The 25,962-nt window shown below is 40.9% G+C and overlaps 1 protein-coding gene across 1 annotated transcript in view; it reads left to right on the plus strand.

Annotated features, from left to right (window-relative positions):
* Positions 1-25,962, plus strand: part of LOC115255312 (uncharacterized) — a 115,782-nt gene that overhangs the window by 55,567 nt on the left and 34,253 nt on the right. The window contains exon 3 of the mRNA XM_062850154.1: positions 3,354-3,563. Coding sequence (XP_062706138.1) covers positions 3,354-3,563 — 210 coding nt within the window. The remainder of the gene's footprint in view (positions 1-3,353; positions 3,564-25,962) is intronic.

Consider the following 25,962-nt stretch of genomic DNA (forward strand, 5'->3'; position numbering starts at 1 on the left):
GTTGGTTTAATTTTTTGTGTTGCTTTTTAATCTTTGTAATTTTCGATGAATTTTGAGAGGAACTTTGCTGGTTTTCCTTATAATTTTATCTCAAAATTTCTGGTTGAATAAATCAGCCATTCTTATTGTTCATGTAAAAAATGTATGTATGTTATTGTTATACTGCAATACACAAATTCTATATCCTTAAAATGCACAAATGTTTGGTGTAATAAAACAATTTAAGGTGAAACATCCCATTGCAATTTTGCATACAAACTTTAGAAGCACAAATCTGACGAACGAAGCATCGACCCAAGCCGCACTTGTTTATCCTGGCTTTGCTCACTTGCAAAAAGAGGCAGCTTTTCCAAATCGAGCGAATTTGTTTACGAATTTTTAAGATTGGTGCTCTTGAAATAGTGAGTAGGGGTTAAAGTCGGCCATTGTAGCAGCCATATTTGTATCCTCTGAAGTTTCTTCTTAAGTAAACTTTGCTAAAAATTTTCTTCCAGGGACGCGCATCATTGTATAAAATAGAAAGCTAATACAACATTCCTTATGCTGTAAACTAATATAACATTCCTAATTCTGCTCTCTTAGGAAGTAGAGAAAAGTAAGGAAAAGGGAGGAAGTTTCAAAAACAAGGTTTTTTATCTTCATATTTTATGGACATCTCCAATCTTTAACATTTACCCGTAACGTGGGTAGATCACCTTATAATGGTGCGTTACGGCGTAAGATCTACCATAACCAATTTTGATTTCGTAATTTTCCAGCTTGGTTTAAATGCAGGAAAATTATAAGATCAAAATTTGGTTTACTTTTCTGTATTTTGTTTTATTTTTGTATATTGTTTTTCACTACTAATATACAATTTTTCCGTGTTATTTGCTTGATTTTAACTTCAACTTTAATAAAATAACGATTTGTTTCAGCGCTGTTCAGGTAAATAATGGTGAAATTGTAATGTAAGTCAATTAACATTCTATGTATCATAATCATAATATTTATTGTTTCAGGTAAAATCAGGTAATTGGTCAATTATATAATTAAATATATTCAAATCATATGATACTTGGGATATTGGGAGGGGTAGCCTAAGGAAGCTAAATGAACTGGTTTCTGGACAAATGTTCGTGGGGTGGCCAGACTTTGTCACGAGATAACAACCATCGTGTTGTCTTCCGAAGGTCTCCAGTAAATTTAGCTTACCCTGCTACAACAAACCATCAGGTAGATCATTCCCTTCCGGTATGACTCTGCAGCCATAGGTAATCCTTGCGCTGATGGTGGGTACACAATCATCATCATCATCATCATCATCATCTCCAATCTTTAACATTTGTAGTATGTTATCAAAAATATATTTAGTCAAATAAAAATATTATGATTTGATTTCATCATGATTGTAAAAAAAAAACTCTTAAGAGGGCCACTAGTATGATCTCAATACATTACATAGGGAAGTGGAACCATCTCGACAGTGCGTCTATTCTAGGCAGTTTTCAGCTAAAACTCAGTCAATTTTGAACCAAATGATACAATTTTTAGAACGCGATGAGATACGTATAGTATCAAGCCGTGTACAAAATTTTAAGTCAATTGGTTTGAAATTGATTGAGTTATAGCGAAAAAGTGCCCAAGATACCGGCCACTGCCAAAGATCTTTTTGCAAATTATTGATTCAGATGATTTCAAAATACATACAACAGAACAAAACTAAACACAACTTTCAATAGCCTCGCCATGGGTTTGGAATTCGAAAGAGCGCTGAAGTTTTTTATAAAAACATGCCTATATTGGTTTATGGAAACATTAGCTTAGCTTAGCTTAGACTGACTGCACATATCTATGGTTGCTACTCCGTGATTGACCCAAACCAATGACAGTTGCGCAATGAATCAACTGAATAATTGACTGGGAGTGGTCAACATTCTCACTGTGCACGCTTCAGAGATTCTCTTTTACAGTACAATAACGGCGCCGGCCACGTCCTTGCAGTCAGATTGGGAAAGGGAAGGAATATTAGTACCAACCTTTGTTAAGTGAAGGACCGCGTTTACCGCTGCGACTCCACCAAAGGCTGCAGGAAGGAGTGTTTGTTATTAGGGAAGGTATCGTTGGGTCAGGATTCACTTTGATAAGTAATATGACCTTTTGATATTTGTTTATGGATTTTGATGTTTGGTTTATGGAAACATTGCCGAATAACTCGTTCAGTACTATATAGAATACCTGAAGCACCTTGAGTATATTTAGACGTTAACATTCATCTTTTTTGCGTCGTTGCGTCGTCGATCTGAAAATATGTGTATGAGGTAGTTCAACCATATGTTCCTCATCTTGCACCCCCGCAAATGTCAGTTGACATCTAAGCTTGCGTCATTTTTTCAAGCACTGCACTTTCCATTGCATCAAGACCAACGACGACGTCCCACCGAGCAGATTTAAACAACAGTTGGCGTCCAACTGAAGGTGTTGTTTGTCATGCATGCCCGAAAGTGATAATGTCAATCAATATCCAACCTTGAACCCGTTCACGCTTGTTTGAAGGAGATTTCCTCTCGAAAGCGTGACGGATGTTCAATTTGGAGCGGGCTTCTAATCGTGAAATCCATACACCAGTCTATCAAGATTTGTAACAAATTTCACCGAATCGTGAAAACGCAACCTTCACTAATCGGCATTTACACGCCTGGTTGAGGAAGTGGCATCTCCGCTAGTCACGTCGGATCTAGTATCAATAGCACGGTATGTGTGCAAGCGAAATGATGTCGAACAAAACTATATACACTAGACACATGTTGATGATTACGGTTAGCATGCCGGTCGGTGAATCGACAGGACTGGACCTTGATTCGAATAGGCCCCGCTACGATCTGATACCATGGGCGGTTCATGCATACATCCACTTGTTGTCCGATACGTCAAAAACAACAAAACACACTTCTTGATCTCGAATCGGAAAAAGGAAAATACAAATAACTCGCAGCTCAAGTTCATCCAAGCGTGAAATAGATATGTGCCTCAATTCTAGCGATTATCGTTTACTGCTTCGGAGCACAGTAATGAAAGCAGTAAATAAAATAATAGTTTTGAATGAACAATGAAAAGGTAACAAAATAAATAAATAAAGTGACATATGTTCTTCGAATCAACTGTCGATTCTTTATTGCTTAGTTTTTGTTTTGTTCATTCATTTCTTTGTTTTTCAATTTACGATTTTTAAGTTTGTTTCATCCTTTTGCTATGTTTATTACTTTTTCGTTATTCTTTGTTCATTTCATTTTGCTATGTGTAATTAATAATTACACTAAGACGCCTCCAATTTACTCATCTACCCGCCTTCTTCTTCTCTTCCATCCCAACAGAGGTATGCAGCTCGGATAATCTGCCGGAGGTGGAGCTTTTCTCGCTCCTGGAAGAGCAGATACCACGTTACAAGGTCCGAGCGGACACGACCACCACCTTCGGTGGCTACGAAAACCAGGACTGGTTCGTCAACTATCCGGCGCTACCGATCCCCCAGGAAGGTCTGGGCTTGACCACCGAGCAGACACGCGAGGCCCTCAACTATTTCCGTAAGTACCCAGCAGCTGATGAATAGATTCATTTTATCATTTGGTTGTCGACAATCGATTCCTTTACGGTTCTCTTAACCGACGCGATTGCATCCGGTGGGGAATGAAAGAAGCAAGAGTTTAGGCTACTGGAAGGCAGGTGGCGCATCGGTTGCCTACGGTGGACTTTTGTGCATTCCATTTTCTTCTCTTTTCGGAATACTACTCGAATTCGTTTCGTACCATATACCTTCCCATAGCATGGTCTTATGGTTCGAGGCAGCTGCGACTGCTGCTGGTGGCAGCTGACGAATGTATTGCAGGGTTTGGGTGAGTGTATTTTTCACGGCCAGTCAGCTTGGCAGTACTTTGGAGGAACATGCTTTTTGCACATTCTTCGATTCGTTTTGAATCCATGTATAAAGGTGTAGGTTTGTGCAAGACATACCTATTATTCTTCGATTGTGGCGTCATGTGTATCGTTTGGGATAGATTGTTTATCTTATCTATTTTCGCGCGGAGCAAGACTGTTTGTGACTTTTTGAAGGAAGTTGCAAGTGCGATCGGTAGACTGATTTACGAAACAAGAAGGCACTTATGGCTTCGAATTCGCGGTTTATTGATTGCACATAAAAATTCGACTTCATAAAATAATTCGACAATACAAGACTTATAACTTAATATCTAAGAGACTAACCCTGTTGTCTTGTTAAATACTAGCATGCTTCTCGTAGCATGTTTGTCCATAACTAATAAAAATGCAACGGCAATAAGAGACTTCCCAAACCCCCTGAAATGATATGTCATTTGTGCATGTCTCCTTATAAAGTTATTGAGTTGTAGATATAGTAATACTTTAAATGTGACCCGATTTGGTCAGCCTTTTTCTCTTAACATTTGTTGCCACTCAGTATCGCCATTCTATAAGCAATAGGGTAAAAACACTAGACTTCGCCCCCCTAAAATTCTGCTCTAATCTTTGCCACTTCATACATAAAAAAATAAATTTGTATGGAGGGGGCGAAGACTAGAGCAGTGGCGAAGTCTAGTGCTTTTACCCTATTAGTTTCAGTTGATGTCTATTGCCTTCATATGCGAATTACGTGATCAGGAAATATCTCGTTACTTTTGAACTCCACAAATTCTACCATAATTTCTGTCGGGAATATCTTTTGGGATTTCTCCTACGATGCCTTGAGGATTTCCTCCAGTAATTCTCTAGTTATTCCTCTGGAGTTTTCTTAAAGGATTTATAGAATAATTTATCCAAAAATTCCTTGGTATTCCTCCAGGATTACTACAAAAGATTTTGTTCCAGAATTACTATAGGGTAGTATCTAGGAATCCCTCTCTGGATTTCTCCGGAATTCATGGGATTTGTGCAGAATTTTCCTCATAGATTTTCCAGGGGTTGTTCTGGAGGTTTGTTCAGGGATATGCCTATGGGTTTCTCCAGTGATTTTTCTAAGAATCCACGGATTTTCATATAAGGATTTCTTCAACGATGTCTCCCCAGGTATTTTTCAAAAAATATCCAGGATTTCTTCCACGGATACGTACTGGTATTCTTCTTGGGATTTATCCTGCGATTCCTCTAAGGATTCACACTTCTCCAGAGATACTTCCTTGGATTTATCCAGCAATTCCTTACTTCTAGGGATTCTCCTAGGGACTTCTCTCTAAGAGTTTCTCCAGTGATTTTTCTAAAGATTCATCCAGGGATTTTTCAGGACTTGCACCAGGAATTCGTAAAGTAGTAAACCAGGAACTTATCTAGAGATTTTTCCAGGGATTTCGCTAGAAATTTCTCCAAAGATTCTGTTGAAGCAAAGCCCGAAAAATCGCGACACTGAACGTCGAAATTTCTGCATTTTCGGAATTGGGAATAAAGTCAGAATCACGCGTCTTCTTGAGTAGGCGGAAAGCTTATGAATAGCATATTCAGTTATTATCGTATCGAGAGAATCACTGAAAAACAATAACTGATATTAGTTTGATTGATATAAGCAGGGTGTCGACTACCTGAAAAAACTTGGAAAGTCAGGGAATGTCAGGGAATTTATTTCTGGACCTGGAAAAACAGGGAAAGTTAGGGAATTTTGTTGATGGTCAGGGAAAATTTTTCACGATAATCATAAAACAATGCATTTGAGGTTTACAAGTTTTTGCAGTTCTTATGTAGAAATTTTCAGATATTTCGATAAGAACAACAACTGATATTATATTACTTTGAGTTATTCGTGCGTTATTCATTACATTTTTGAATAACACATCAAATTCACATCGAGCTTTGAGAGCAAAAAATTGTTCGATTTGTGATATGATTTAGATATTCTAGTCTACCCTCTGGTAGTATGGGTATGGTTTTATGAGGATTGAGGAACGTTATAAAAAAACTTACAAATCCAAGAGTAATAACTCTTACAAAACTAAAAAAAAACGTTGTCGGCACGTTGATGGGTGGTTGAAGACCGTTAGCACCAACCGTGATTGCTGTTGTTAGACTGGTCCGTCATTTTGGTCGTAACAATATCTTTTTGGAATTCCTTCAAGGATTCTTCTAAGTATGTCTTCAGAAATTCCTAGAAAGAATCTATTGGAAATTCCTGAAGGCAATCGCTTGTTTTCGAATGGGGTGAATTTGGAAGCGTGAAATTTCTTATGGAATTGATGGGTTTGTAGTTAATCGAAAATATTCAACTAATCCCGTCATTAGCGTGAGATGGGGTGTCCCTAAAAAAACAACTTTTAAACCAGTTTGACCGACTTTAAAATTCTTTTTTTTTTGTTAAAAATATTGAACTGTAATTTTCACACCTGTCCGCAAAAAAGCAAGACATTTCTGTCTAGTGGAGACGTCGGGATAGGGATTCCTGCAGGAATTTCACCATGGGCTCCTATCAAAATTTCACTTGGGGTTCCTTCTTCCAGAGATTTTTCCTAAGATTTATATAGACATTCTTCAAGGTGCTGTTCCAGGTATACAGATTTATCCAGCAGTTCCTCTAGAGATACCTTCAAGTATATACGTATCTAGAAATTTCTCCTATAATTTATCTACTAATTTCTCCAGGGCTTATCTGGAGATATATATAAAACCATATTGAGTTTTTTTAGAGATTCCTCTTCGGTTTTCCCGAAAATGCTTAGGGTTTCTCTAGAAATTTCTCCAGCGATATCTCCCCAGGAATTCCTCAATGGATTTGTCTAAGAATTCTTCTTGGTATTCCCCCAGAGATTCATATTCCTCCAGGATTGTTTTTCAGGAATTCCTCTCAGGATTTCTTCAAAGATTCCTTCCGAGTATTGAACCAAAAATTCCTTCAGGGATTTGATAATGCCTTCAGATACTCCTTTCTCGAGAGGGATCTCTAAGAATTTCTTCAGGGATTTTTCTTGAGACTCCGCCATGGAACCAGGAATTCCCTAAGAAATTTCACGAGGGATTTCTCTAGGATTTTCGATGATAATTTATCTAGGAATTACTTTAGAGATTTCTCCAGGGATCCCTCCTTGAGTTTTCTCCTGGGTTTCCTTGGTGGATTCCTCCTGGGATTCTTCTGAGAATTCCTCCACGTTTATTCATTCATGTATAAGCGAAAAAAGTGTGGGCTTCGTGGCCGTGCGGCTAGAGGCGTCAGTCATCTAGGCGTTCCGTAAGCCTCGGAGTGTGGGTTCGATTCCCGCTCCGTCAAACGAAAAATTCTCCACTGGGCAACTGGGTGTTGTGTGTGCTGTCCGTTGTCATATGTTAGTGCTTGTTCAGTCTGTACAACCTCTGGTTGAAGACGGTGTAGTTATTATTCATTTATTTAGTGAACATCAAATTCATGATAATACTGAATCAACAATTTGCCGCCATAATACTCGATTTGCAGCTGCAGCTCTCCAACGTCGGTCACGCCCAACACTCGCCAGATCACGTTCCACCTGGTCCGCCCATCGTGCTCTCTGCGCTCCACGCCTTCTTGTACCAACCGGATGGATAGCAAACACCAACTTTGCGGGGTTGTTGTCCGGCATTCTTGCAACATGCCCTGCCCATCGTATCCTTCCGGCTTTGGCCACTTTCTGGGTTCGCCATAAAGTGCAGCGAGCTCGTGGTTCATCCTTCTCCGCCACACACCGTTCTCCTGCACGCCGCCGAAGATCGTCCTTAGCACCCGTCGCTCGAAAACTCCGAGTGCTTGGAGGTCCTCCTCGAGCATCGTCCATGTCTCGTGTCCGTAGAGAACCACCGGTCTTATTAACGTCTTGTACATGGTACATTTGGTGCGGGGGTGAATCATTTTTGACCGCAGTTTCTTCTGGAGCCCATAGTAGGCACGACTTCCACTGATGATGCGCCTTCGTGTTTCACGGCTCACGTTATTGTCAGCCGTTAGCAAGGAACCGAGGTAGACGAATTCTTCTACCACCTCGAAAGTATCCCCGTCTATCGTAACATTGCTGCCAATGCTTGTCCTGTCTCGCTCTGTCCCACCTAACAGCATGTACTTTGTCTTAGCCGCATTCACCACCAGTCCGACTTTTGCTGCTTCACGTTTCAGGCGGGTGTACAGTTCTGCAACCGTTCAAATTGTTCTAGCAATAATATCCATGTCATCCGCAAAACAGACAAATTGGTCGAATTTCGTGAAGATCGTACCCCGGCTGTTGAGCCCGGCTCGTCGCATAACACCTTCCAGGGCGATGTTGAAGAGTAGGCAGGAAAGTCCATCACCTTGTCGTAGTCCCCGTCGAGATTCGAATGAACTGGTTAGTTCACCCGAAATCCTTACGCTGTTCTGCACACCGTCCATCGTTGCTCTTATCAGTCTGGTTAGCTACCCGGTAAAACTGAAGACGGTGTAGTGTCTTTTTTTTAATTCTTACTCAATCACATGTGAAATTAGTTCAACCCTCTTCCTAGTGAAGACTCCGTTTTCATTCATAAGTGTATCATAGTAGTGACACATGACTGACACTCCCTCACGTGTGCCTCATAACAATGCCTGTGTAATTTTCCCCCTATTCCACACGACACACGGAAGACTCCCACCTTCACGGCTGGACGAACGGACGTTCTTCCACCGTTTCCATCCGGCAGCACCATCAAAACAAAACAAGGCGCCAAGCTTCAAAGTTAAATCTTCCTTGAAATAGTATCTATCTTCACAATTATACCACCTGAAACCAAATATTAAGGCACAACAAACGAATCGAACGTGGCTCTAATTCCCACAATTCAAATTACGACTGCTGCCGTCCAGCCCAACGTTGCCGCCACCGTGTCGTGGGGTGCACTTAGTTAATTAAATCACTTTGGTGGTGAGCCTCCCTGTGGGCCTCCGTCTAAGAAAGCACGAACGCGTGCATATTCAATTGCCTATGCTGCAGCGCACATAAACGCGCGTGTGCCAGCCATTACTTTAACCGTTATGTGTCCGACATTTTTTTTGCTTTTTTCTACACCGTGCTTTTCAAATGGGCGCTGGGTACCCGGGTACCCTGTCGGCCACATAAGGGTTAATCGGTAATAGCAAAGCAACCAACAGCGCAGGTGAAAATCGAACAATTTGCAACTGTTGCGCGCTCTGTGTGATCATTGTTTTTTTTTTATTAGGCGGAAGATAGGAAAACATTTTATGGTTGTAGGGCTGCTGTTAGAAATGCACTCAAGTAAATTTAATTTGAAATTGAGTGACGATAAATGTGTGAATTATCGCAATCATGCAGCCGTGCATGGCTAATGATCGATGCACATTTGTAGCTGGATTTATCTCCGAATCCGCTGCAGTGACACAGTGGTGGACGAAATGTAACCACTGTACTGAGATCAGATAAACAGATATTTACAAATACATTGAATTCGCTCGGTGAGCTCGTTCCAAGTTTTTGTTATATTACTGCAATACAATGCGCCCTTAACGCTTCGTCCGTCACTGTAAGTCTAGCTTTTCGCCAGCAATGTCGTTGTCGAGCGAGCGCTGTTGCCTCACCAAAGCTAAACCTGGTGCTAATCTTCGGAACAATCAACGACAAACGAGAGTTGCAAATTTCCATTGCTGCACCACCGCCCGCCATGCACCCGATGAACCCATCATGGCACGCATGACGATCTACGAAAATGGGCACCTTTGCCTCAGGTTCGGTTGTTGTGAGGGTTGCAAAATGTCGCGAAATTTAAAGGTATACCCTTAGGCTTGCTTCGGCGAGTGGGATGGGGCAGATTCTCTCCTTCGAAGAGCTCATCAATCCAAGCGGAAAACCTCAAGCTCATCGAGTGGGCCTTCGGTAGGAAGGTATGCAAACATTTCAATCACCCTCGCGCGGTGGGTGCGATGCGGTCTAGTTGCTTTGCGATGGGTTTTAGTGAATGAATCCGTTCGGGGAGGACAGTTCGGTGTCGTCGGTGAATGCAGATTGCAGATAAATGGAACTATGCATTTAGTTGGTACATTTCCTAAACAATTTTCCACCTCATTTGCTTAGCGAATGAGGTAATAGCTCAACATCTTAATTGACGGCAGGGAGTAAAGAGTTCGATGAACGATGAACAAACGTCACATATTTCGATGACGGTTAGCAATTGGGAACGGCTTTTGTTGTATGCAATGATATATCAATATGTTCACTTACGGTTAACGTTGAACATTTCGTCATTGAAATCATCGTCATCATCAAACATTTGAAAGCAGTTTTTTCGTTAAAAAAAAAGTTTTTGCTATGAAAATATATTCACTGTACTGCACATGAGAAATATAATGCAGTGAATATATTTTCATGATCCTTGTTTTGATTTGCAGCGGGAAAACTGCTTTTTATTTTCCGAAAAATGATGACGAATGCTTGAGCCTTAACTTTGTGAAGTATTATTTTTCAATAATCAATCTTAAATATCGAAAAAAATAAAATCAATCTTATAGGCATTCAATATTGATGTCTTGACCTATGCCCTATGCCAATAATGTTTAGGCAAAGATTTTTTCAAATAATCTTCTTTCATGTTTGGTTAAAGTACAACGCTTTTACCTTTTTAAGTGGAACTCGTGGGTGGAACTCATGAATCTGTTCTTATTCCTTTAGTAATATAGCTTTTTCAGCTCAACGCAGTAACGCACGAATCACGTAGATGCAGCAGCTCAAATGCAATTTGATCAGATTCAGTCTTTTCTTACACTTCCCACTAAATTACAAACTAAATGATGAAAGGAGGGTTCTGAATGGATTCCCGTTAGAATGAGGAGACGTCTCTGAAATCCCCTGAAATCAGGAACGACCCTGCAACCCCCTGAGACACTTGAACATTCCTGGAACGCTCAAGAAATCTCTAAGAGCCCCTTGAAACGCCCTCAGAACGCTTCTGAAAGTGGTTGAAACCCTTTAGAACGTCCTTGTTCCTTCTGATATTCCCTGAGATCCCCTGGAACACCCTTTGCCAAAAAACTCTCGAAATAATCATGGAATACTCTGAAACCTCCAGGAAAACCAATAAAACTCCTTGGAATCCCTGCAACTCTCCTGAAATCGACAGAAAAGCCCCTGAAATCCCTTGAAAACCCTTCTGGAACACCCCTGAAACCCTTGAAATGCTTTGGAATACCACTCAAGCACCTTAAGATGAAAGTCACATGCGTTCACTTTCCAAACAACGCCTTTTACCTCGTATTTTCTCGAGCACAACTCCGGAGACCCGTCAAGCACATTAGTCTGAAAACGTTACTTGGTGCTCACGGCGAGTAAGCAAGCAATGAGTATTTTTTTTTTTTATAGAATGAGAAAATCTGCAACAGATACCCAAGAGGTGGTTCCTCGGGTGATGTGGGGATCGACCCACTAAAAACTCATTCTCTCTCTTCCTTACCTTCGCGGTACGCCCGTTAGGGATGACTTCGAGAAGGGGGGGACCGTACATGAGTACACAATGAGTATAGTACCTTTAAACGGTACGAAACTGATTACACTCATTCGAAGAGGGTATTCTGCTTAGAGGCTTCGAAAAGTCGGTACAAAGAGCAACGAGTAGCATATCCAGATCAAGTTGCTTGATGGATTTTCAGATTTGTGCTCGAGCAAATTTGACTAAAATATATAAGACGGCCATTTTTGTGCTCTTGCAACCTCACTTAAAATATATCTGGTACGCCTCTTAAACTCCTTAAATCTCCTAAAACGCCCCTGAAACCATCTGATAGATCCCTACCACCCCTGAAACGCCATTGAAATCATCTATAACGCTCTTGAAATCGCTTGAAAACCCCTGGTATGCTTCTGAATCTTTCTGAAACGCTCCTAAAGGTCCTGGAATGCTCCGGAAACCGCTGGAACGTGCAAAATTCCTTGGAACATCCCTGAAACCTTCTGGAGCACCATTGAAAAGCCCTGAACTAATCTGGAACGCCGCTGGAACTCCTTGAAATCCCCTGGAATACCCCTGAAAACCCTTGACGCCCTTGAAACCTCCTCGAATACCCTTAAGGTTGAAGAATTCGTCATTGATATAATCGTCATCATTGAAAATGCGAAAGCAGTTTTCTCGTCCAAACTGAAATTTTCGTAGTGAAAACGTATTCACTGTGTTGCCGATGGAGAATAGAGTATAGTGAATACATTTTCGAAGCAAACTGTTCAGTTTTGAACGAGAAAACTGCTTTCGCATTTTCAATGATGACGATTATATCAATAACGAATTCTTGGACCTTAAAGCCTCCTGGAATACTCCTGGAATGCTCCTAAAATTTTCTGTAACACCCATGTAGCGCTCATCCCAAGTATAGCATTATTCAGTCAAATAGACTAGAAGAGACTATTAGAACCATAATAAAATCAAAATAAAAGCTAGAAGGTTTTATGGCGGTTCTAAAAACCTCTTCAAGACTAATTGATCATAAAAATGTTATTTGGGATGAGAAACCTGCAACAAATGGAACGTCTCTCTATAACCCCTGAAACGCCCCTGCAACGTCCTGGGACACCCTCGCTAAACTTCTGAAACCTCTCGAAAACCCCTGAAATCTCTTGAAAACCTCTGGAACGCCTGAACATCCCTGAAACCCCATAGAACGCCATTAAAACTCTTGGACCCCCTAAGGTCATCTAGAATACCCTAGAACTGGAACGCCCCTGAAATCTAAAAGGATCTGGCACTCATGCTAACAGCATAGGAGTTCTTTAATTACGTACGGTTTATAGAGAGAGGGGGGTTTAAAAAATCTAACGCGTCGTACAACAATTATTTAGGATTCCATGCAAAAAAAAATCTTACAAGGGGGGGTGGAGACGGTGTTGAAAAATCGTGATAATAAGCGTGATAATGAAAAAAAAAACAATATAGTCCCGATGAGAAGGTAATTTCAACCAATGTAAAAGTATTAACTCTCTTATTTTGTACTACATTTCTAGCCTTTCGTACTCAGACATTTTCCTGATTCTTGTAACTATGTTACTTAATTGATATTTATTATTGGTTTGCCAGCTAAGCCTATTTCGTAACAGAAATTTCTTAAATTTTAGTTCATTACACTATGACTTTGTGAGAAACGTACTAAGTAAATCTTTAAGAATTTCCTTTAACCTTCACATACCCGCACCTTGACATCTCATTTTCAAAATGCTGGCATTTCGTCAATTTTCAGCCGATTTTTTTGAAGTCGCCCTCAATCGATCATAATTTGGTGCTAGTTTATTATACTCAAGTGGCCATGCAACATCCGGAACCATTCCGGAGATATTCCGGATTGTACTGGGGTCAGGGGGGGTGCCAAAATGGCAAAAAGTGATTATTTCGTGGGTTATTGTATTTGAATCATCAATTTTCAGCGTAATTTTTGTTGCGAGCAATGAAACACAACTGCAATAACCAGATTTTTATAAGTTGACCGATCCGGACCACCGTGACAGGTTCCGCGGGGGCCTCATTGGGGACACTTTTGGTTTTCAACCAAAACATGTCATGCGACGTATCAAACTTCATGATTTCGAGAGAATGAGACAGAAAAGTTACACTGAAGTATGTATCAACTGATATGGCCGCTCCGGAACACTTGAAACAGGTTCCGCGGGGGCCTCATTGGGGACACTTCTGTTTTTCAACCAAAACAAGTCGTGCGACGTATCAAACTTCCTGATTTCGAAAGAATGAGACAGGAAAAGAAGACTGAAGTATGTATCAACTCATATGGCCGCTCCGGAACACCTGAAACAGGTTCCGCGGGGGCCTCATTGGGGACACTTCTGTTTTTCAACCAAAACAAGTCGTGCGACGTATCAAACTTCCTGATTTCGAGAGAATGAGACAGAAAAAGTAGACTGAAGTATGTATCAACTGAAATGGCTGCTCCGGAACACCTGGAACAGGTTCCGCGGGGGCCTCATTGGGGACACTTCTGTTTTTCAACCAAAACAAGTCGTGCGACGTATCAAACTTCCTGATTTCGAGAGAATGAGACAGAAAAGGTAGACTGAACTATGTATCAACTCATATGGCCGCTCCGGAACACCTGAAACAGGTTCCGCGGGGGCCTCATTGGGGACACTTCTGTTTTTCAACCAAAACAAGTCGTGCGACGTATCAAACTTCCTGATTTCGAAAGAATGAGACAGGAAAAGAAGACTGAAGTATGTATCAACTCATATGGCCGCTCCGGAACACCTGAAACAGGTTCCGCGGGGGCCTCATTGGGGACACTTCTGTTTTTCAATCAAAACAAGTCGTGCGACGTATCAAACTTCCTGATTTCGAGAGAATGAGACAGAAAAAGTAGACTGAAGTATGTATCAACTGATATGGCCGCTCCGGAACACCTGGAACAGGTTCCGCGGGGGCCTCATTGGGGACACTTATGTTTTTCAGCCAAAACAAGTCGTACGACGTATCAAACTTCCTGATTTCGAGAGAATGAGACAGAAACAGTAGACTGAACTATGTATCAACTCATATGGCCGCTCCGGAACACCTGGAACAGGTTCCGCGGGGGCCTCATTGGGGACACTTCTGTTTTTCAACCAAAACAAGTCGTGCGACGTATCAAACTTCCTGATTTCGAGAGAATGGGACAGAAAAGGTAGACTGAAGTATGTATGAACTGATATGGCCGATCTGGAACACCTGGAACAGGTTCCGCGGGGGCCTCATTGGGGACACTTATGTTTTTCAGCCAAAACAAGTCGTACGACGTATCAAAGTTCATGATTTCGAGAGAATGAGATAGAAAAGGTAGACTGAAGTATGTATCAACTGATATGGCTGCTCCGGAACAACTGGAGCAGGTTCCGCGGGGCCTCATTAGGGACACTTCTGGTTTTCAACCAAACCATGTCGTGCGACGTATCAAACCTCATGATTTCAAATAAATAAACCAGAAATGATAGACTAAAGCCTGTATCACCTAATATGACCACCCGGAACATCTTGCACAAGTTTTCCGGGGCCTCATTGGAGATACTTCTTGTTTTCAATCAAAACATGTCGTGCGCCGTACCAAACTTCATGATTTAGAATGAATGAGCCAAAAATGATAGACTTAAGTCTGTGTCAACTAATATGACACCTCGGCATATCTAGCACAGGTTCCGCGGTGGCGTCAATGATGACACTTCTGGTTTACAATCAAAACCTGCCGTGCAACATATCAAACTTCATGATTTCGAATGAATAAGCCAGAAAAGATAAAACTAAGTAGACTCGACTCGGTATCGACTTGGAAGGGCGCTCTAGAAAACTTCCCATAGGTTCCTTTTAAATTTAGATTAAGCAATCCACAAAACGTACACAAGCTGTATATTTTCTGAAAAATCGGCATATGTTTGAAAAAAAATAAAAGGTTAGATGTTTATTTCCAAAAATACTTTTTATACTTATAATATGAGTTGATACATACTTCAGTCTACCTTTTCTGTCTCATGATTTCGGAATCATGAAGTTTGATACTTCGCACGACTTGTTTTGGTTCAAAAACAGAAGTGTCCCCAATGAGGCCCCCGTGGAACCTGTTCCAGGTGATCCGGAGCGGCCATATCAGTTGATACATACTTCAGTCTTCTTTTTCTGTCTCATTCTCTCGAAATCAGGAAGTTTGATACGTCGCACGACTTGTTTTGGTTCAAAAACAGAAGTGCCCCCAATGAGGCCCCCGTGGAACCTGTTCCAGGTGTTCCGGAGCGGCCATATCAGTTGATACATACTTCAGTCTACTTTTTCTGTCTCATTCTCTCGAAATCAGGAAGTTTGATACGTCGCACGACTTGTTTTGGTTGAAAAACAGAAGTGTCCCCAATGAGGCCCCCGCGGAACCTGTTCCAGGTGTTCCGGAGCGGCCATATCAGTTGATACATACTTCAGTCTACTTTTTCTGTCTCATTCTCTCGAAATCAGGAAGTTTGATACGTCGCACGACTTGTTTTGGTTGAAAAACAGAAGTGTCCCCAATGAGGCCCCCGCGGAACCTGTTTCAGGTGTTCCGGAGCGGCCATATCAGTTGATACATACTTCAGTGTAACTTTTCTGTCTCATTCTCTCGAAATCATGAAGTTTGATACGTCGCATGACATGTTTTGCTTGAAAACCAAAAGTGTCCCTAATGAGGCCCCCGCGGAACCTGTCACGGTGGTCCGGATCGGTCAACTTATACAAATCTGGTTATTGTAGTTGTGTTTCATTGCTCGCAACAAAAATTACGCTGAAAATTGATGATTCAAATACAATAACCCACGAAATAATCACTTTTTGCCATTTTGGCACCCCCCGTGACCCCAGTACAATCCGGAATATCTCCGGAATGGTTCCGGATGTTGCATGGCCACTTGAGTATTATAAACTAGCACCAAATTATGATCGATTGAGGGCGACTTCAAAAAAATCGGCTGAAAATTGACGAAATGCCAGCATTTTGAAAATGAGATGTCAAGGTGCGGGTATGTGAAGGTTAAGAAAGTTTTTCAGAGTTTCGTCAGAAATTGCTTTTCAAATCCAGCTTAAAGTTGAACAATAAATAATTTTGAGAAACCCGCTTGAATTTCCTGTGGAATTCTCATATTCGGCTTTTTTTTTCATACAGCTGTTTGGAATATACTTTTTTTAATATTCTGTTAAGAAGAGTATTGTCATACATTTCTCCACTACTTCATTTCGTATTTTCTTTGTAAATCTGTTGCAATACTTACATTTCTTAAATTAGTTAAAAATTTATCAGACAGTCACAGAAAATCAATGTCTACAAGTTTTCGGTCAAAAAGTCTTTCCGAATTTCCACGTGTCGATATCCTTAAAAGTTTTTGTTTTTAAATGTTTTGCAAAAATCCTAAAATTCTACCTGCTACTCATTCTACTCATTCAGAAAATTTAAAATCACAAAAAACATTGAAAGTTCCAACGCGTTTTCAAATTTAAGATTTTGATGATCATTTTTTAGGATATTCCAGAGCTGTGGTTGGAAACTGTTTTGCAAAATTTGTCAAAATTTGCTTCAGGTCATTTGCTAGAAATTTCCATCAATAATGACAAAAAAAAAGTCTGTTAACTTTGTCATAAGAGTTGCAAAACTTGACTTGTAGACTGATTATCTTCGGAATTCTATAATATTGCCAAGATTCTTTCAGAAAAAAAAACAATCATCTGATAATTTCAGATTTCCCCCTTTTTTCAAGGAATTTTTTAATCTTGATCAATATTCTTAAAAATTTAAACACATTAATTTTATATTGTAACCTTCAAACTTTTGAAAATAAAAATAAAAATGAATTGATCATTGCTCCCCAGTAAGTAAAATATGTTCCAATTTAGTTTTGGCGATCCAAAAATAGTTACAGGAATATATATTTAATGATGATTTCACCTTACGATAACATGAACCCAACCCCATTTATATAGTTGCATAACCGCCAACCCATCGCTTCACTGTCAAGGAAAACGAATTTCCCAGCATTACATCACATCGTATCGACTCAAGGTCTTTAACCTCCCAGGAGTCGACGAATCGTCACGGACACACCAACCACCATCGAGCGTGCATCGGTTCGAAACAATTAGTGACATTGAACCATCGAAAACGACGACGACAACGCAACACGATCAGCCAAAACCCCAATAATTTCTCCTCTGTCAAGCGTGCACGTGTCATTCGGAACAGAAATTTCCCAATCCGTCTCTGCATGCACCACAGATTGAACATTTTTCTCGACACCTCTCAACGGGCACTTCGCCCGGACTGTACGGGTGACGCAAATGTGGTTCAACGTTCTGGTTAAACTTTTGTTATGGCATTATGGGAAAATTGATTGCACGATATGCCAGTAACCAGGTTTGGGGCACACACCGCGCACCGTTCAGGAGACATGCAGGTTGAATTCCAGTTGCTGGCTTGTCTGTTGATGAAATCGAAGTTTTCCATAATGGCTGCGACATGACAGCCCAACAGTTGCCGTTTAGGCTACTTATGATAAACTGCCAATTCCAAACCTGACAATTTGTTTCGGTTGTTGTAATCTGCTTCGTCATGTTGTCATTCCGAGGGACCTGGTCTCATGTCTTTTGTTGGATTTCAAACAAGCTGAAGGTAATTGATTCATAAAGACTTGCAACTCGTCAACTCTGTTTGCTCAACTCATTTTTCACAGATCGTTCAGACCGCCCCATCATTATTAATTTAAAGTATCCATTGAAAACAGTTTCAGGGCTGGGAGCCTAGTGGAAATAATGTCGAACTAGACAAGCAGACGATTCGCTATCTTCAGCGCAACGTTTATGATAACTAATGGCCACCATTAAATCCGCAGGCAATTAAACTCGATTATCTGCCACCATAAATAACACCTCGGCACTGTTGGTGCCGATTATCTACGTCTCGGCATCAGCTGCAGTCTGCACGCAGAGTCTATCCACCAAATCGAACTCTAAGGTGGATAAAAATTTCCTTTTCATTTTCATTAATTTCAAGAATTTCGCCGGAGCCACGCTGACTGACCACAGGCAACGAGATCGGAATCGGAGTTTCCCATTGTATTAAATAACAATTTTCACCAACTCCGTCGCCGTCGTCATCGTCGTTCCTTCCAACAACGGCAACCCCGAGCAGCGGCTGCAACGGGTGCGTGTAAATTGCGCAAATTTGAGCAAAATTGAAAATTTATCGGCTCGAGCATTTTACTTTCACGGCTGCAAATTCTTCCACCTGCCATTGACTGCACAATGCACACCTTCATCATTGGGATCTTTTTTTTTTGCTTACAGATTGATTCAGTATTCGCGATTCTTTTGTTTTTGCTTCAGCCCGGACACTAGTGAATCGAAATTGAAAGTTATCTATAATTAGAGCCATTTATTTTTTTTTTGCATTTTGCAGAAAGTGAAGGTTGCGTCACAGTGCTTCGAGGTTTGGAATCAATACAGAGTCAATGAGTTATTTATTAAATACAGGGAAAATGCTGTCATTATGTGGGCTTCGTGGCCGAGCGGTTAGCGGCGTCAGTCGTTTAGGTGTCTCGTAAGCCTCGGAGTGTGGGTTCGATTCCCGCTCCAGTCGGAGAAAACTTTTCGTCAAACGGAAAATTCTCCACTGGGCCACTGGGTGTTATATGTGTTGTCCGTTGTCGAATGTTTGTACTGTTCAGTCTGTAGAGGCCGCAAGGTCGAAGACGGTGTAATTGTCTTTTTTTTTTTTATTATCATATTTAACAACAACACTAGAAAAGAATCATTTTAGTATTCGGATTAACGTGGCCCACACTTATATGAAAAACAAAATTTTTTGAAAAAATGCCATATCTAAGGAGGTTTGTTTTGGACTCCCAGAAGCTACGTTCGAAATTTGAGCAAAATCGATAAAGCCTAAGGGGGCGCTAAACAAGCTTGTATGGGAAATCGTGGCCTAATGTAGGCAGAAATCTTAAGTTTTCGGGTTTCGCCGCTAGGTGACGCTATAAGCGTTCAATATTCAAACCCTTTGGTATTTTTATAGGTGACTATATAAACCAAACAACTTTGTCGGAGACCACAAAGTGATCCAACGTCTGTGAAAAAAGTTTTACCCTACTGGAACTTATTCAGCACATTTTGATGGAATTTCTACAGAATGTTTTCCTAAGATTCCCCCAAAGAAACTCCTGTGAATTCACCAAGGGTTTCTCCAAAGATTCCTTTTAAATTTCATTCCGGAGTTTTACTGGGGGTTTATCAAGGCATTTCACCTGTAATTCTTCTGAAAAGTCTTGCTAGAATTTCTCCGGGTATATTGGATGGGATTTCACCAGGAATTTATTACCAGATTCCTCCAGAGAGTCCTGGCTGCAAAGGATTTTCTGAATGATTTTTTTGTCAATTCTTTCTGAGATTTTTTTTCATGGATTCTTGCTGTGATCCCTCTAGAAATTTCGATAACTTACCTTACCGATCAGGCTAAGGCCGGGGTGACCTCTGCTGTACATAGTAGCCGTCTCCATTCCACTCGGTCCATGGCTGTTTGTCTCCAGTTCCGCACCCTGCGTAGGGTCCGCAGATCGTCCTCCACTTGGTCGACCCACCTAGCTCGCTGCGCACCAAGTCTTCTAGTACCGGTCGGATGACTCTCGAGAACCATTTTAGTCGGGTTGCTATCCGACATCCTGATGACGTGACCCACCCACCGTAGCCTCCCGATTTTCGCGGTATGGACGATGGTTGGTTCTCTTAGCAGCTGATGCAGCTCGTGGTTCATTCGCCTTCTCCAAGTCCCGTCTTCCATCTGCACTCCGCCGTAGATGGTACGCAACACCTTCCGTTCGAAAACTCCAAGGGCGCATTGGTCCTCTGCACGTAGGGTCCATGTTTCGTGCCCATAGAGGATGACCGGTCTAATCAGCGTTTTGTAGATAGTTAACTTCGTGTTACGGCGAACTTTATTCGATCGTAGAGTTTTGCGGAGTCCAAAGTAAGGTATGCACACAGCAAAATCTAGCCACCGCATTTTGGATAGAAATTTCTCTATTTTCAACGAATCGTGGAAATCCCTGGCGCAAATGAAAGCTTATTGTGTAAGGAATCGAAACATATTTACTTCGGGATATATTTTGACATTGTGTTTAAAATAGAGTCAAGGGAACAAGAAGTCCTCGAAAAGTTTTTGCACAAAACGTGCTGAAAATCTGACAATGTACATTAAAGCGACCGTCCCCGCAGACCTAACTTAGCTTTCAAGTATTCGGGTCTATACATCATCACAACCTGGAAAGGTTGCAGATCAACTTAAGAGCAAGAAAAAATCGAAGTTTGGCAAGAAATACATAGTTTGGTCAACAATATGAATTTGTGGTTTGAAAAACCGAACTTTTAGAAATACATGTACAGCAAATCAACTTTTTCACTACGGGAAATGTCGGGAAAAATGGCTGGCACCCCTTATTCAAAAGCTTAGATATTGTGTATTGATTTGAATTGATTTTAGTCTCCTGTTTTTGGCGGAGAATGCTTGCGTTTGTATGCAGAAAACTATGTAGAAATTGTACTGCATTTTTCTAAAAAACGTAAAATCTCATACACTTCAAAACTCAACCCAATTGAAAAATATTGAGTAATCGTGAATTGGAACCTTCAAAAAATGTCAAGAACGACAGCTTTCATCGAAAAATAAGATTGATTTTGACACAAAGGTGGTTAAAATTTCTTGGCATGCGGTAGAAGGTACTGTGCAAAACTTTACGGAAGGACTCAAGCTCAAAACTCGAGATGACGGATATAACAAGTCAAATCAGCAATGTCTTGATGTTGATTTAAAGTAAATTAATGTTTTTTTACGATGAATTGCTTTTGGTTTGGGAACAAGTTGGAATGAATTATAACTGCTTGATTTTCTTTGGCCAGATTCTGCTGTGCGCATACCTTAAGCACGATTTCCTGCCACAATGCGCCTCTGAATTTCTCTGCTGGTGTCGTTGTCGGCGGTCACCAGTGAGCCCAAGTACACGAATTCTTAAACCGCCTCGATTTCATCACCGTCGATATGAATTCGGGGTGGCGGCCGCGGTGGTTCCTCCCTGGAGCCCTTTGCCATCATGTATTTTGTCTTCGACACATTAATGACTAATCCGATTCGCTTGACTTCACTCTTTAGTCGGATGTACGTTTCCGTCATCGTCTCAAATTTACGAGCAATAATATCAATATCATCAGCGACACCAAGCAGCTGAACGGACTTCGTGAAAATCGTTCCACTCGTGTTTATCCCCGCTCTCCTAATTACACCCTCCAAAGCAATGTTGAACAGCATGCACGAAAGACCATCACCATGCCGTAACCCTCTGCGAGATTCGAAGGGACTCGAGAGTGTCCCTGATACTCGAACTACGCACATCACTCGACCCATCGTCGCCTTGATCAATCGTATCAGTTTATCCGGGAATCCGTATTCGTGCATAATCTGCCATAGCTGGTCTCAAACGATTGTATCATACGCCGATTTGAAATCGATGAACAAGTGATGTGTGGGCACGTTGTATTCGCGGCATTTCTGCAACACCTGGCGGATGGCGAACATCTGATCCGTTGTAGCGCGTTCATCCATGAATCCAGCCTGGTATTGCCCCACGAACTCTCTTGCAATCAGTGATAGACGGCGGCATAAAATTTGGGAGAGTACCTGCGCTGCAGTAGTGTGATCGCGCGATAGTTCCCGCAATCCAACTTGTCGCCCTTTTTGTAGATGGGACACACGATACCTTCCATCCATTCCTCCGTTAATACTTTCTCCCAAATCTTGGTAATGACCCAGTGTAGTGCTCTCACCAGTGCTTCTCCACCGTATTTGAGAAGCTCGCTTCGTAGTTGATCTGCCCCAGCGGCTTTGTTGTTTTTCAACCGGCCAACCTCCTCCTCAATTTCTTCAAATATACGCTCGATGCCCGCTTTTCCACACTTTCTGTCCAGTCCAACAAAGTACCTGCAACGCCACGATGTCGAAGTTGCAGGGATGTAGTTCGTCGTATCCGGTCACATCCTGCGAAGCCTAGTGACTTGCAATTCCATGTTCCAAGTTTCCAATCCTAGTCCTTTTTTCGTCGCGTGGGCTTTTTTTCCGATTGTATCGAGTAGTGTTTTCTCCTATGTTATTCTCAATGGGGATTTTTACGGGTGGCTTATTGGGCCTACGTCAACACTCCTGTCTCGCCGGTGGGCTATCGTGTCAGTGCTGTTTAACGTCCCAACCAACACTGAGACGACCACGCTGATTGGTATTTCTTCCTCAGTCGCTGGATGCCAGAACAGACGCTGTTTGAGTCGCACCTCCTTGGTGAACAGGCGCTCGAGATGTACCTCCTCAATCTAGCTGTAGTCAGAAGGACAATAGTGCACAGGCTGCACTACCAGCTTAGCACACAACTCTTAGCTGGCGGTCTTTGTCATCGCTGGACTCGGAGAAGCATGAGGTAGAAACTTGTGACGAGGACCAGAGCTATGTTGGACGCTCTCTTTATCGTTCACTCGAAAATCCTTAGTTTCGCAAGGATTTTATTTAACCGACTATAGACTGTTTCAGAAATTATAAATACACTTTGTTTATTAAATTAAATGCACTGTTCTAATGATTTTTACCAACTTATTCCAGAGTATAGCATATTGTACTCCATATTTTTATATTTCCTTCCAATTGTCTTTATATTTTAAAGAACAGTCGAGTTCTCTAACAAATAACTTAATTTTTCAAATTTGCATTTGCACAAAGGTGTTTTTTAATGATTTCAACATTATTTATCACTGAATACCCAAAATTATCTGAATTTTTATCACATTCGCTTTCTCAACAAGTTGTCTAAGGAATGCTTTGATAAAAGTTTGGGAAAAATCGATAAAGGCATTTCCACAACATTTTTTCGGAGATCAAGTTTCTCATTTTTTAAGGTTTTCTACGGAACATAAGAACTACCACACAGTTTCTTAGTTTTCCTGAACGCATTTAATCAAAACAAACTCATTTTTTCAGCTCATTCGATCCTTCAGATAGCAAAGCTTGTAATACCATAAAAACGAATGCAGTAAGCAGTTATTAAGACATTCATTTACTTAACGTTTGTTGCTACTGGTGTTGTTGAGAAATTCAAAACAAAAATTTTTGTTTTGAGAAGGCCCGTAATGGTGGTCTTGATCAAATATTCCAGTAAAAATTACTCTAAGCAATCGAGAAATATCTTTTATTATCGATACAGCAATTTTTATTGTGTTTGGAAATTAAATATTTTATCTGTGAGATTTTTTTTCTATTCTACTATGCTACATTTTTTTACTGCTTTGTGCAACTTCAAATTTTGATCATCTTGTTTACAGAGCCCTATTTTTTAACTTTTACCAGAAACATCTACAAAATTGGTATTATTTGCTTCGTTGGCATGTTTACTATTACAGCTATAAGAAACTTTTTTGGATAATGTGCTCAAATTGAAATGGCAGGTTATCGTTAGTGTATTTATAATTTCTGAAACAGTCTATAACTTCAATCAAACTGGAAACATTAATACACATGTTTTTCTAGCCGGATCGTTCAGCAGCCGGAGAACCTTCTTGTAGGCCTTGCAAGCCGACTTGAAAGCCTCCGAGCCAGCCGAACGTCGTCTGTTATAACTATTTATACATTGTACCCTGAACTTCGCCAGATCAGAGTTCCATCAAGGTAGTCTGAGGTCTGTGTCAGAGGGCAAGCTTCTTTAAAAGCTTCAATGATGAAAGTCGTTATAGTATCAACGGCATCATCTAACTCACTTGGAGTGTTCATATATGGTGAGTATCCATGAAATTTGGCCGCATTCAAATCAGTCTACATCAGCTAGCTGTATGTAGAAGCTTTCTGCTCACCACAGGATCTCTCGACACAGTCGTCGGTGAGAGGTGTGTGGACTTCCAACACACTAAAAATAATGCGCTCTCGCCTAGGCCTTACATATACTATAGATGCGTAGTGTGGATGTACTTCTAATTCATCCGGAAGAAGTGCGATCTGTGAAAATTCGAGCTGAACTTGAATTCAGGTTAGTCACTACACCTTCGGGTCTTCTCGTGGTGTAGTTGGCAACGCGCCTGTCTAGTGAGTAGGAGTCGTAAGTTCGAGTCTCACCGAGAGGACAAGTTACTTTTTCGCAAACTTCACTCCAATTTGTCCATTTCTCATTGACGCCAGTATTTGTAAAGTCAAGCTTTTGGAATTAAGTAAAACTTCCACTCGGTTGGTTAAGCCGTAAAAATCGATAATCCATAAATTAAGTAGACCCCAGTTAGTTGAGCGGGGACTCCTGAAACGCAAAGTTTGCGAAGTCACATTCACATCTTCAAAAAAGATGTAGCGATTGGTCAGCTCGTGACTTATTCTAAGACTAGAGCAAAGCGTAATGCCTAACACTTCCTCTCTGGCAGATACCATGGAGTTTGGGCGGTTGCATATGTTAAGAAATCCAAGTTCTGTACTTAGTACTCTTTCAAACTGGAGCCTCTCTGGATATGGTGAGCATCAGCGTCACTGTCAATAATCAGCGGAAGACATTCTGAAGTGCAGTATGTGATGACTTGTTTGAAATCATCCGTAGGGAATGATTCATCATGCGGTAAATAAACCGAACACTAGACGTATTTTCTATTGATGTTTCCAACAGAGACATCAATTGTAATAACACATACAGGTCGGATTCGATTATCCGGAGTATTGATTTTTATTTCACTCCGGATAATCGAATTCTCCGGATAATCGAATCACGAAAAAAAATAATAAATTTTAATTTAAAAACGTATGGATAAGTATATCTTTATGTTTTTTTTATGCATGAAGCAGTGACGTAGCCAGAAATTTCAATTAGGGGACGTCCATAAATTACGTAACACATTTTTTATTTTTTTCTTTCCTCCTAGGGAATCGCGCCACTTGGGCGGTGGCTTCTATATTCGTCTGTTTGCCACTATAACTCAGTCAAACTTGAACCAATTGACACAATTTTTGGAATGCAGTGAGATAGGTATAGTATCTACCCGTGTACAACATTTCAAGTCAATTGGTTCAAAATTGACTGAGTCATAGTGCCAACAGACGAATATAGAAGCCACCGCGCAAGTGGCGCTATACCCTAGTCTTACTGGTTTAATGAGTCCCTGAAATTATTGTATTGCTAGTCACACTATGTTGAATTCCCCCTCACCTCGTAAAGCGTGACGTAAGTTGTATGCGTTCCTTTTGAATATTGTATACAGTGGGACCTTGATTGTATTTTAGGCTGACAAAATCGGCATAGCTTTTTGTGAATTTTAAACTCCATGAAGGTTCTGATTCTATCAAAGGAAACAATACAGTTAATTGAGGATGGTGAAGGGGTGTGGTTTATGTTATTTTTTGTCAGTTTTAATGAACGAGAAAAAAAATGTAATGAATAGGGCTGTGATTTTTTTTAAATTTATTTTTTTATTACGGAGTTTTCTGCCGTAGGCAGGTCAAACAGT

Source organism: Aedes albopictus, chromosome 2 (assembly GCF_035046485.1).
Source record: "Aedes albopictus strain Foshan chromosome 2, AalbF5, whole genome shotgun sequence".
Lineage (NCBI taxonomy): Eukaryota > Metazoa > Arthropoda > Insecta > Diptera > Culicidae > Aedes > Aedes albopictus.